This window comes from Brachycentrus maculatus, unplaced genomic scaffold, assembly GCF_059751285.1.
Source record: "Brachycentrus maculatus isolate JH-2025_06_01 unplaced genomic scaffold, ASM5975128v1 h1tg000069l, whole genome shotgun sequence".
Lineage (NCBI taxonomy): Eukaryota > Metazoa > Arthropoda > Insecta > Trichoptera > Brachycentridae > Brachycentrus > Brachycentrus maculatus.
Window position 1 is genome coordinate 162,485 of NW_028280823.1, and position 13,969 is coordinate 176,453.

The 13,969-nt window shown below is 32.7% G+C and overlaps 1 protein-coding gene across 1 annotated transcript in view; it reads left to right on the plus strand.

Annotated features, from left to right (window-relative positions):
- Window positions 1-13,969, plus strand: part of LOC148311213 (putative G protein-coupled receptor Mth-like 1) — a 190,345-nt gene that overhangs the window by 25,864 nt on the left and 150,512 nt on the right. Inside the window, exon 2 of the mRNA XM_088256913.1 lies at window positions 6,178-6,256. Within this exon, the coding sequence (XP_088113039.1) occupies window positions 6,178-6,256 (79 nt within the window). The remainder of the gene's footprint in view (window positions 1-6,177; window positions 6,257-13,969) is intronic.

Here is a 13,969-nt window from a genome sequence, read left to right on the forward strand (position 1 = left end):
TTTTAAAAATAAAAGCGACTAGGACAGTTTAGCGTGATCGATTTATGCGCACCGTGATCACGCACCGATCAAGCGCACCGATCCGAAGAAAGACGGCCAAAAGCTAATCCAAGACAATCAACCGTTTTATCACGCTAACTGAAGTGCCGGACGGTAAAATTCCGTGTAGTCCACACACGCTCGTAGTCGATCAAAAAGTAAAATAAGAAAATACATCATAAATCGATAGTATGTTAGTAAAATCGTTGTTTTGATAATTGTATGATCATTCACTAATTATTTATATTTATTCAGCCTTTAATCCATACCAATATACTTGGTATATATACTTAAATGTTTTTTTTTCTTCGAATCGGCGAATAACCATCATACGACACCGACACGTAAAATAAGAGATGACATCGGATGGCGTTTAGAGAATGCGTGAGTGAGAGAATCATAAAATAGATTTCAAAAATACGGCCACAAGTCTACTCACTCGTCTGTCTGTGACTTTTCAATGGCTACATATTACACATTGCCGAGCTTAGCGGTTCACGGTCGTCTAAAATATTTTATTTGTTTTTTTAATCGACCTTTATGGAATTCTTTCGTCGGATCCGGTGAACTCGGTAGCACTTTTAGTAGTGGTCTTAGTTTTTTTGTTGTTGATCATACTGACCGAAAGCTTTTGAATGAAGTTTCACGAATTGCACGAATAAAAAATATATATTAATACAATCACAATTCACAATGGTATGCGAATAGAACAATAGGTATATTGTATTGATATAATAGATATTTAATACAATACCATATCAATGAAAACACTTGGTATTTTAATTTCGCAATTGAATTTATGATCACCCAATTAAACAAAAAAACAGTATTTATTGTATTTACCATCATAAAATCATCATTTACCTGAAAACTTATGTGCACTGGTTTTTTGTTGTTATCTGATTTCTCTCTTCACTACGTATTAACAATTATTTTTTGACATCTCATCAAAGATGAAGAAGAATATGGAAGTCTGGGCATTTACGGGGCTTACGACCGTCATAGGCTGGTTTAAGTGATCACTTTACACACGTGTAACATTCACCAATTCCACCCATTATTGACAACCACACTACTCAAATTCTTGGAAGTTCTATATATGTGAACCAATTTAGAAACCTTGTTCATGAATCACTAGAACTTCACTAGAGACATCTATTGGTGAGATGTCAAAAAATAATATGAAAGTAACTCCTGTAATTGGAGATAATCCAGATTTTGTGAACAAGTATTTGGACACACTCAAAATGTTGTACGTATTAACAAATTCTAATATGAGCATAATAATGACTGCTTCGTAAAAACATAATGAACAGCACTCAATTCATCTCGTATTAAATTGCTGCGTCCTTTTAATAACATATATTTAAAAAAAACTTATATCACTATTTGGAATTTTGATTCAATAATGTTGTATGAAGCAATTCATCCCACTATTCCAATAAATATAAATATATATCTTTAAACCCGAGCCCTTTGTCTCATTCCATGTGTATGGGTTTTATGTGTAAGGCACCTTATGCTCATAGGTATTAAATTTAGCTTTCGTCTGTTACTTATACTCGTAACATGCAATATTTTGTACATTGAAAATTATTTTGTTCAATTACTTTGATGTCATTATTGGTTTATTTTTCTTTCTGCATTTTCTATGTTCTTATTATGTTTATATAAACACAAAATTTTTTTATAAATCTCCGGTAGTTAATGAGTAAATAAATATCAAATAAATTTATCAAATTATATAATTTCTACCTACTACTGTATTGAATACTACCCAATTGGTATGGTATTTGTTTTATCGGTTTTGTTTCATGAGTTTTTTTTATGTCGAGTGGTCAAATATATTACGAGCTACCAAATGAATACGATGCAGAATGCATCGAAACAAGTGTCACAATAGATTTTAAGAAATAGTCGTATTTATCGAGTGAAATTTAAATTAAAAACATATATTACTGCAATGTGACTGCCGAATCAATTAATGAAATTAAAAATATGCAATACGCAATCAAATTTGTGCACTAATTGGCGTGATTGGCTTTAATGGACGAATCTATAAACCGAATTGAGGAAATAATTCTTTTAATGAAGTCGTTATTTCATTCGGTTATTTATAGTTCGATCACCCGTATCTAATATATACAAATTTATGACGTGATTAACAGCGTTATTCCGCGAAAAATTCATTTCATTCATTCATGAACATCGAACATTTTAAATTTCACACATAGCCACTACCCGAAACATAACTGAAGCATTCATAACTGTTAAAATAACATGATTTCATTGTATTAAGTATTTCATGCGCGATTTGTACTCTTAATTGATCTCAAACTCATGCATAATGGATGTATTTTGTCCTCTCTTTATCTGCTGTGGGTTTTGGTATCTGTCAACTCCAAGAATTATTCTCCTATCGTAAAGCTTCCGTTTCTCACTTGTTACAGAGAAACCCATCATAAAAGGCCTATTCTATTTAAACATTGAATTAATTTATTAAAATATATATATAGTTTAAAAAAAAACCTTATCAATCGGTCTCGTAGCGTCGAGACTTAGCATTAAGAATATAAAAATAATAAAATTGTTCATATCATTTTTATATGTTTTACTTTCTGAGTAAAAAATATTTTTCGAAAAACATCTAAAAATCTTAGCTTCGCAAATCATTCCAGATTCATAGAAAATAATAATTATCATTAAATGAATATTCATAATAGAAAAATATTAATACACCTTATAAGTAATTCTCACTCGAGGAATAAATTAAAATTAACGAATAATTGATTCAAATAGTATTTTTTTATGAAATATACTTAATACCTCAAGGATGCTTAACATGACATAATATTTTCTTGATAGTTATTTTGGCATACGTTATTAAATCACTTTAAATGTGATTAAATCGTTATTTACACCGTTTCTGGAACCAGGACGCCATTGTGCACTGCCAGTTTTGCTGAAATGTTTATTACTATTATCATTATTTTATTTATGCAAAATTCGTTAATAAGTACGAAAAAGGTCTTTTATGTGCAAATGTATACCAAACAAAAAATAAAAACACGCGACATGTTACCAAATTTTTTTTTTGTTGTCGTTTATTATAACTATGTGCAAAAAATAACCCTTAATTTTTTTAGCTTCGTATCCAATTATGATAAAACTAATTTCCATCTCACAAATTTGATTTCCGTAACCAACCTTATTATTTACCCCAATTCCCTTTTTTTTGTTTGACAAATTCGTTATTTGTAGTAGAATAGCCTCCAACTAGTTATGGCGCCAAAAATGTGCGCAGGGCCATCTGTCAGATTCTGTGGCGGGAAACGTCATCAGCCACCCAACGCATAATGGCTGATCTGCAGCTGTCCATATCGGAAACATGTATTCATTTGTTATATTATATTATCTTTCAAATGCCTCGCCTGTCAGTTTGGCGGCACAAGGACTCGAAAATTAACGAAATCGGGCAGTAATATTGATACAAACAAATATAATGCGTGGCTTCTTTCAAAATACAGCAGATCCAAATTGAATCAATTTTATTAGATTCCACATTGCCCTCGTTTTTAGTCTATTTTACATATATACGAATTTTCGTATACTTACTACCATAATGTGGCAATCTTCCTTATGCACATATTCATAAAACATAGAAAATAACTTAATTGTACAATTTTAACCGTTTAAGGCGGGATATTCGATAGTCCGCATTTTTATTTAACCCTGTTTTGTGCAAAACACCGTTTTTTCAAACAAGTTTTCAATAGTTGCACCAAACGAGCGATATTATTATTTTTTGTTTTGAATATTGAAAGCATTAACTTTGTGGATCATATTGATATATTATTTCGAGAAATAAAAATACTTTGTGTTTTGACCCACTCACATTTTTATTAACCAACTAGTTTCGGCAACAACCTGTTGCCCTCTTCAGGGTTTAATTTATTGCTAATAATAAATTAAACCCTGAAGAGGGCAACAGGTTGTAGCCGAAACTAGTTGGTTAATAAAAATGTGAGTGGATCAAAACACAAAGTATTTTTATTTCTCGAAATAAGATATTATTATTGTTTACACACTCCAAACATTATATAAAATAAAGAATGTTTTTATAACAAGATTTTCAAAATTATATTTATGTATATGACTTTCAAATTGACAATGTTTGCTCGTTATTTACTCGTATGTAGATACTTAATCATTTAATTAAATAAATAATAAAAATAAATATATATTTTATTATTTTTGTGTGACTAGGGAAGTGATTTGAATTATTATTGTAATTTATGTCCACTTATCGGACGCATTTTTAGAAAACTCTGACGTGAAGAAAATATTGCAATATTGCCCTTGTACGCTACAAGTATGTTGAGTTATTGACGACTAAAATAATGCTTTGCCAGCATTAGATCCTCGACAGTAAACAGTGTCGTAAAGTATTGCTGAATAAGTGTAACGCCTTGATTCGCTCATTCCCAACTCACAATTGGCACGAAGGCTTTTGCAATTATTAATCAATCACATCGAAGAAAATGTTGTAGAGAAAAACAACCAAGAAAAATATACATTTTTTACTTTTATCTCATTTTTTTCCATTAATACTTACTCAACAGACATATTTATTTTATGTATTCTCCTCACTTTCCGCCTCCGTAGTGTAATGGTCAGCACGCTCTGCTACCGTTCTGTAGGTCCCGGGTTCGATTCCCAAGGGGGGTAAAATAAATATAAGTGATTTTTTCACTGTTATATTTATTCAATATTACCCTGGACTGGTACCTAAAGCGAAGGGCTGATCACCTTTCCTTCATGCGTAAACGATCAAGATTACACTGCGTTTATATGACGCAGTGCCCTATGCACCATTGGGGTGCGGATACGGGTTTTATTTATTATTATTCTTCTCACTGTTGTATATTTTCCATTTTAAGTTTTTTAGTTTGGCTATTGGGTATCGACTTACCTTTAAAAATGATCGCGAGTTTAACCATTCCTTATCGTTCCAAAATTTCGCAAACTTGTATGTTTTTATATTAATATTTTTTTATATCGTAGAAAAAATAAGATAAGGATTATCGATAAAATTAAGTAAGGTATGTTGAGATGGTTTGGGCATGTGGAACGAAAGAGTTAAAGAAAGAACGGTAAAAAAAAATTATCAGCCGAACGTAATTAAGGAATAGAACGGAAATAGAAACAGTGGATGACTGGGGAAAATTGGCAAGTATTGCAAATACTTGATTTGTCAAGTCATGCGAAGATTGTTTGGAAAAACTGATGGGTATGGCGTTCTATTTTTTTTAACACCCCTGGAAAGCGCAGTGCAGTTTAGAAAAAAATGCATTAAACTAAATTGAAAGTTTTGCAAAATCCATTCGCAAATAACTGACTTTTGAAGAATTCTTTATATGACCGAATATGAAACCCGAGGCCTACGTAATTTTAATCTCCATAAGTGCATAACTTACAAAATAGAAGATTTTCTTTATCTTTAAAATCTCATTCGGGTCCCATTGAGATGTCCCAGACTTACCTGGCACTTTCTTGCAAGGGAGGCAAGAAAAAAAAATTAATTAATGTTTTACTTAGTAAATACCACTATTTCTTAAAATCTACTTTGACACGTGTTTCGATGCATTCCGCGTCATTTTCAAAATGATGCGGAATGCACCGAAACACGTGTCACAGCAGATTTTAAGAAATAGTGGTATTTACTAAGTAAAACATTAATTAAAAATGGATAGATTTTACCACAAAGTGACTGCCGAATAAATTAATGAAAGAATAATATGCTTGAATTAATTTACAAACGTTCATATTCTCTTCCCTTTTTAATAGGTGACCGGGCCTTAGGTCCATTGTGATTGAGTTACCGATTTGTGTTATGATCACATCTAAAGAAAGATAAAATGGCAACTGTATTCCTTTGTTCACAGTTGTCATCCTTGTTTTCTCTAGAATTTGATTATTGTCTTCCACGATGTATATTGTTTTCCGACGGTTTTAGTTTTACATAAATATTGCCCAACCATCCGAGACGGATTTCTTTATTTTTCTTTACAGGCATTAATCTCCCATGGATGGACATTGTTAGATGGCAACCTAATTCTTTTATTTATTTTGTTCCAGCTAATCTGATGCACTTCTCCTTCCTCGCTGCGTTCTTCTGGCTGAACACCATGTGCTTCAACATCTGGTGGACATTCCGGTAAGTGATAAATCTTGTACAAATGTTTAGTGATTTTAAAAGACTCGCGCCGGTCCCGCGTGTTGCCTTATATCCCCGATACCACATTTTATTTTTTCCCATCGACCTTCCGACGTAATAATTACTGACAATTAAAAGAACATCTTTCTCGCTTCTCCCAACGTCTTCGGCGCGGTAGACAAACCACGGTATGCGAGCAAAATCGTAAATAATTAAGTAGCGCATATTTACTTTGCAATATTACTTGAGTACCTCTTCCAACTTCTTTATTATTTTATAGATAATCCTTTTTTTTAATTCCGAAACAACATCAAGTCATCAGAAGTCATAATTTTAGAAGGCAACTTGAATTTATTTATCATAATAAATAACAAATTAAAAGTTTTTTCCTTAACTGATTCAGCAGTCAGTTTGTGTTAACATCTATCCATTTTGAATTTAAGTTTAACTTGGTAAATATCACTATTTCTAAAAACTGTTGTGACACGTGTTTCGATGGATTCCGTATCATTTTCAGTGTTTGAAAATGACGCGGAATGCATCGAAACACGTGTCACAATAGATTTTGAGAAATAGTGGTATTTACCAAGTAAAACATAAATTAAAAATTAATGACTGATGAGTTAAAAACATATGGCGGATATTCATAAAATATACTTTGTGATGTTAAATTTAACACTTCAGTTAAATGGTAAAATGTACAATAAGCAAACGCCCGTGAGGTAGTATTTTACGAAAATGGCGCTGTAAAAATTATCCAAATTATTACTATAATAGAGTAAAGTTTTCAACCCCTGATCGTTTCGCATTTTTTACCTCGATCTCAGAATTCAAGGAAAAAATCGTCTCGAAAAAACCTTGACATATATACAATTCATATTAGGTAATTTATTACCAACTTCATCTCTGGGAATGGTGACATCTGGAGTTTTAGGTTCTACTTCTTTTATAGTTAATTTTTTAACAATCAGCAGCTGGTAAGGCAGTTAATTTGACGAGATTCTTTTTTACGAGTTCGCAGTAAAAATAATAAATCGTGATTGCAGCTTACTTTATGAGGGTTAGGACGTTTTTTGTCTACTACTAAATACTACTACTACCACCATCACGCCGTTTCCCCGAAGGGATAAACAGAGAAGATGGAACGCCACACTCTTCTGTCTCGACATACACTCCTCGCTTCCTTCACACCCATATTCATGTCCTCCGATTACAAAGATTACGCATTTTTTTAATACCACCGGAAAAACAAAAGGATAACCTACTTACTTATGTATAATTTTCTGTCAAAAACTTTGTTCCACGATGGTTTAATCATTAAATAAACTGGAATCGATAAGTTATTCGTTCTACTAGCAGACAGATATTCTTCTAACCCTTATCCGCACCCGATGGTGCATAGGGCACCGCTTTGTATAGAAACAGTGCCACGCAGGGGTAGGCAGAGAGGATGAAATGCCACACTCATCTGTCCTGACATACACTCCTCGCCTCCTTCACATCCATATATCTAGTCACAAATGCCCTCCGATTACGCAGATTACCCTTTTTTTTAACACCACCAGCAAATCAAAACGATAAATAAGTACCTTAAAATAAAGAAACCATTTGTTTCACGAGATCCACTTAAAAATCGTAATCTGTTCTTTCATCGCGAACTTTTTTATTATTGTTACTTTCTATTTAAACGTGTCTTTCTTCAAAATATCATATATCAGCCATTATAGCAGTACAAATTCTTGAAAAGAAAGATTCTTTGTTTTGATTTGATCCGTCAGCGCACGTTCATTACATGACCAAGTCCGCAGGAATTCCGCATATTTTTGTATTTTGACATATCGCGTCTAATTTTGGATTTACCGAGCTTAGTGCGCTTGTGCACTACAGGAATTTTAAATTGCCGCCCGGCAGTCCGGTTAGCGTGATAAAACACATGATTGGCTTGGATAAGCTTGTGCTTTTGGCCGTCTTTCTTTGGGTCGGTGCGTGATCACGGTGCGCGTAAATTCGATCACGCTAAACTGTCGTAGTCGCTTTTATCTTTTTAAACCGGACTGCCGGACGGTAAAAATCGTGTAGTGCATAAACGGTCTTTTTCTCTGTTTTTCGTGTTCATTTAACTTTTTCCTTCACCCGTCATTTTTAATGGATCCCCGGCTACTGTGTAAATATACCATTACTAAATTAGTCAGAAAACATATTTTGCCTTCAGATCAAAGATCTTTAAAAGTTGCGTTTGTTGTTATTATGATCGTGTAAGCAAGATATGAAATGTGTCAGATTTTTTAAATGATATCTGCGTAAAACGATACAGCTAATGCAAAAACAGAAGTTCTAAAGCTGAATTCCGACAGTGGCGAAAAATTCGTATTGTGATATGACGCATGAAAAGGGAACCATATATCATTGTTGGGTAATATATCCAAAATAAAACTAGGTTTGTTGGATTGAATTCTACCTTTTTTATGTATATGTTAATACGTGGCGCGTTTTGTCTTCTTAGGACATTATCAAACACAGTGTTTGATTTCAATTTCAATTTTTATTTTATAGGTAATATACACATTACAAACTTTAATTTAAATCGTATACATTAACAAAAATATAAAATAAGCAAGAATACTATTGCTAAAGGTGTAGAAGAATCCAACTTCGGAAAACTCCTTCAGACACATGGAACGGATCAATATCCAATGAGATATTGTTCAACATAGCGGTAGCTCTTCCTGCAGTTCCCTATAATGTCCTAAGAAGACGAAACGCGTCACGTATTAACATATACATAAATAAATGTAGAATTCAATCCAACAAACCTTGTTTTATTTTGGATATATTACCCAACAATTTAATATGGAATACTACCAACTGTCTACAGTTACAATAAATACCATATATCATTCATTTTTCACTTCTCAAATAAACTTACCTATACAAATTAGCACGCAGCTTTTGGGGATCTAAATTGATCATATAAAAAGAATAAGCAGCACTTTGTTTTTTGAATAACTCTTCCTTCAAGTGACGGGTGATACCTACGCGACTTAGGTTTGAAGTGTTGGCCTGTATACTATAATGGCTAAACTGGCGTCGCGGGTTCGATTCCCGCCGATTACAAAATGAATTCAATAAATTTTTTTTTCAATCGGTTTTTATGTTTGTGATGTATTTTCACATTTACCTTCCCTATCCTTACTATCCTACCTGCAGACAAGCATCTAAAATAGACGCTTTGCGGGTTATTCCTTATTTTTAAAGGTATAAGTATATGTTTATTTATAAAATATGTATATTTTAGACTTTTTCCAACAAACGATAAAATTGTGTAACGATAGTTTCGTCTCTGTTTAGCATCCGCTAGGCCATTTGGGGGTTTTTCATTATTTAACCAAACCATGTTTGTGTTTTTTTCATACTTGAAGAACGTAAATATTTACATTCTTATTATATCCATACACGCATGTTTATTTTTATTACGCTATTTCTAAATGTTGCTTAACGCACTATATTAGAAAATAGGAATCGAGTTGGCCGTGCGGAGTACCTAATTAGACTCTAAAATGATATGGAATAAAAAACTAACTAACTAACCATCACGCCGCTTCCCCGCAGGGGTAGGCAGAGAGAATAGAGCGCCACACCACTCTGTCCTTGCAAACATTCTTCGCCTCTTCCACGTTCATGCATCTCCTCATACATACCCGCCGATTGTTACGACTCCTAACCTGACCACTTTCAAGTATTTGGCATACCTGATCGTGCCATGTTTTTCTCGGTCTTCCTCTGCTTCTTTTCCCGCTAACATTCGCCTCATAAATTTGTTTTACCGTTCTTTCCTCACTCATTCGTTCTACATGTCCAAACCATCTCAACACATCTTTCTTAATTTTATCGATAATGCTTATCTCAGCTTTGCATTCCTTCCTTATTTCACTATTCGCACATCTATCATACATCGTTTTGTTACACATTCTTCTGAGAGATCGCATTTCGACTGCATTCAGTCTACTTTCATCCTTCTTTTGCCAACTCCATGTTTCACTTCCATACATTAGAGTTGGAACCAGGACTCCGTTGTGCACTGCCAGTGATATGGAATAATTTTTTATAATTTTATACAATCTGGTCAAACTGCTTTACTCATTAATAAAATTACTCTCATGAGCTTTTTTTTTCAAATACCTACGTGGGTTTATAACCCATTAAAAACAGGTTAAATTATAAAACGTATCTCGTGTTTTAAATTCTTTTATTTTTTGTCCCTATCCACGATCAGATTTAGACCAATCATTTTCATATACATACATATGTCTCGTACGCAATTTCTCAGAAAATAATCTTCATAAACATACGTTACCTTCGCGTTTGCCATCATACGGGAGAAAAAGGCTTGTACATATTTAATTACGTTGTCATACACCTGATTAAAAGCGTTGCAGGAAATAAATTGTGGCAGCTCGCTGAATCGTGCAAAAAGTCGTATACGAGTATGTCCGACAAAGATTTCATCTACAGCTGACCTGTTTATAAGGCAAATAATTTCGGTCACACGTTCTAGGATTTATGATATCCTGTATTTTATACCTGCGAGTATTTGTTTTCTAGAATGTTTCACAGTATCCAGCACCAGTGTGCGTCGGCACTAATTATTTTTTTATTATTTAAAAAATAATATTTTTTTGTTTTTAGAATAATTTATAAAGGCGAGAGTTATCATTTATTAATAATAATAGAATGCTGTTTTGTCAGTATTGAACTATGAAAAACTTTGTAACTTATTAAGCCAGTGAATGAATTCGCTGAATAGTAATTTGATCAATAAACAGTGAACGCAAAAAATCTACGTATACTCAGTATTTACACGGTATATGCATACGTTCTTCGCGACACCGTGTATAAAGAGTATACATACGTAAATATAAATAAAATATGCTGTAAATGTTTCCTTGTATAAAAATCAATTCAGGATTCATTATTGTGTATAATATCATAATTTTATTAAAAAAAAAACTTTAAAAAAAACCTAAGGTTACAAAAATTACTCACTGTCACAAGACAATGGACAAATAGATATCTAGAGCATCTGTAATATTCCAATTTTCCTGTCCAAATTTTCAGATGTACTGGATTCAATTAAAAAAATCGATGCATGATCGCTGTGACTGTTTTCATATGATTTTTTTTTACAACGTGTTATTTCGAAATTGTGTTGAAAAGCTTAGTGTACTTTCATATATAATCTTGCTTATATTTATGAAATCATTAAGGGGATATACACTAACACAGAATTCATTACACCGGAGACCACAAGTGAGGTCACATGTCTGTTCACGCCAGATTTTTTTTATTGGATTTTTTTTTGTTTTTAGAATAGATATAGGAAAAATCATTTATATATTTTTTAAACTCTACCTTTCAATAACTCTTTTCCTTTCCAAACCATATAATTATTTCGACGAACAACTTATTTTCTGATGCAAAAACTATGTTTAAAAAAAATAAGTAAAACGTTACATGAATTTAGAGAAAATGAAGTTGTGACTTAACGAATACTGGGCCTTAATACATTCGTATTTATTATATCATAGAATTTATTAAATTCAACACTCGAGTTTTTTTTTTCTGTTCGTACTCGTAAAAGTTGCACGTCCAAGAAAGTTTCATATCTAATTTTATTTCTAGAAAGTGTCAATAGCAAATCGTAAAATTATTCGTTTCACGTTCGGGAAATCCGTCGGACCATTTTTTTTCTATCCTAGAGTAAGTAGAATTCTCCCGATATTATTTTCTGACAAGTTTTGAGACTTACCCACGCGTTTTATATCGGTCTTACTTCAAAAAGCTCTCATGCGTATTAATATGGTTTATGTATCTACATACATTTATATGACGCTTTGATGTTTGCCCTAAGTAGAATTTTTTCATATTCCGGTTTCACCGCCATATTTCTGCTACATTGTATACGGCCAAAGTGCGTCCAATCTAAATTGAAAATTCTATCGGAATTTTCATATCATGAATGCTTGTTTATCCTATTTTACTTTGACTAGGAAGGGTAATAATATGTTTCTTTTAAACTGTAAATCTCTTTTTTACATAAATAAAATACAAGCTTCAAAATACTTAAACCAAGCATAAATTTTTTCTTGTGTCTGTCTATTTACTTAATTATGTTTTTTTTTAAACACATAATTTTTTTCTTATTTTGATAAGCCAGTCATTGATTTATTGTTCGATTTAAATAAAAATAAAAATGTCAATTTATTGTCTCGCATCCTATCAATGAACCTTTCTTAATATTTTTAATTATTTCACTAATTGATTCGGCAGTTACTTTTTGGTAAAACCTATCTATTTTAAAATACTCTTAGTCAATACCACTATTTATTTAAAAAATCTCCATAATTAACAATATGATGACTAAAGCATCCTCCCTATTGTCAATGTTGTATTTTTTTCACTGATGAGAAAAAAAAAATTAAATAAATAAATAAAAATAAGAAAAAGCTCATACCCCCTCTTCAACCATCAACGCCCCAAGGACCCAATTCTAAAATTTAGAATTAACTTCACATACGGTGTTTAAAAATGATGCGGAATGCATCGAAACACGAGTCACAGTAGATTTTAAGGAATAGTGGTATTTACCAAGTAAAATTTGAATTCAAAATTTTAAATTATCCCTAATTTAGCCTAACATTATTTACTAACTTGACTTTCAATACTGTCATACATCGATTTTACCACATATTCGCCTAAAGGATTCCATTTCAACGACGTTTACTTTGATTTAATCCTTTTTTAACAATTCCTTTTATGCTTCCGTATATCAGTTGTAGCACTCGTTTGTAAATTCTCAGTTTGGCTTACCCCCTTTTCAAATTCTATATTATCTCTGCTCAACTCAAATGAACTGATAATGAGCTTTGATAAACTAGTCAATCCTGTCACAATAGGATCACAAGTCGCCATATATCAGTAACCAGTGTGGTATAATATACTCGTTTCTTATATAAGTAATGTTGGCTAGTTTAAATAAAGCAGCCGTAACGTGTGGCACTCAATAGCTGCAGAATTCAGAATCACCGGCTGCCAACTGTTGGCTGATGATTATTAGTATGTAAACCGGTATTTATCGGAACGACCTTCTAGTTTTTCACTCTCGTTATTAATTTCAACGGCAAATCTCACGACTGGAGACCAACCACCGGCTTCGAATTCCGCAGATTTATCTGTATTAATTAAAGCGAGACGTTAAACGCACGAAGTGAGACAATAAATAAAACATTTCGCAGATATTTCAAAAATAATATCGTATTTTGTATCGTTCCCTAATATTCATATTGCACATAATGTCAACTCCTCTGTGCTCGGAAGTCAATCCGTCTCATAAGCATCTAATGGCAAAATTCAGCAACAACTTTCAGTTTATTAGACTAAATGACTCTGAGTTGACAAGTACGTAACAATTTTAATAAAATATCCTTTAAAATATTTGTAAAATTAACGAGGGAATTCTTTGAAGTTTTTACTTTTATAATGTCGGCCTCCATAGTGTAATGGTCAGCATGCTCGGCTACCGTACTGGAGGTCCCGGTTTCGATTCCCAGGGATGTTAAATAAATATAAGTGATTTTTACACTCTAATATTTATTCAATATTACCCTGGACTGGTACCTGTAGCGGAGGGCTGATCACCTTTCCTTCATGTGGTCA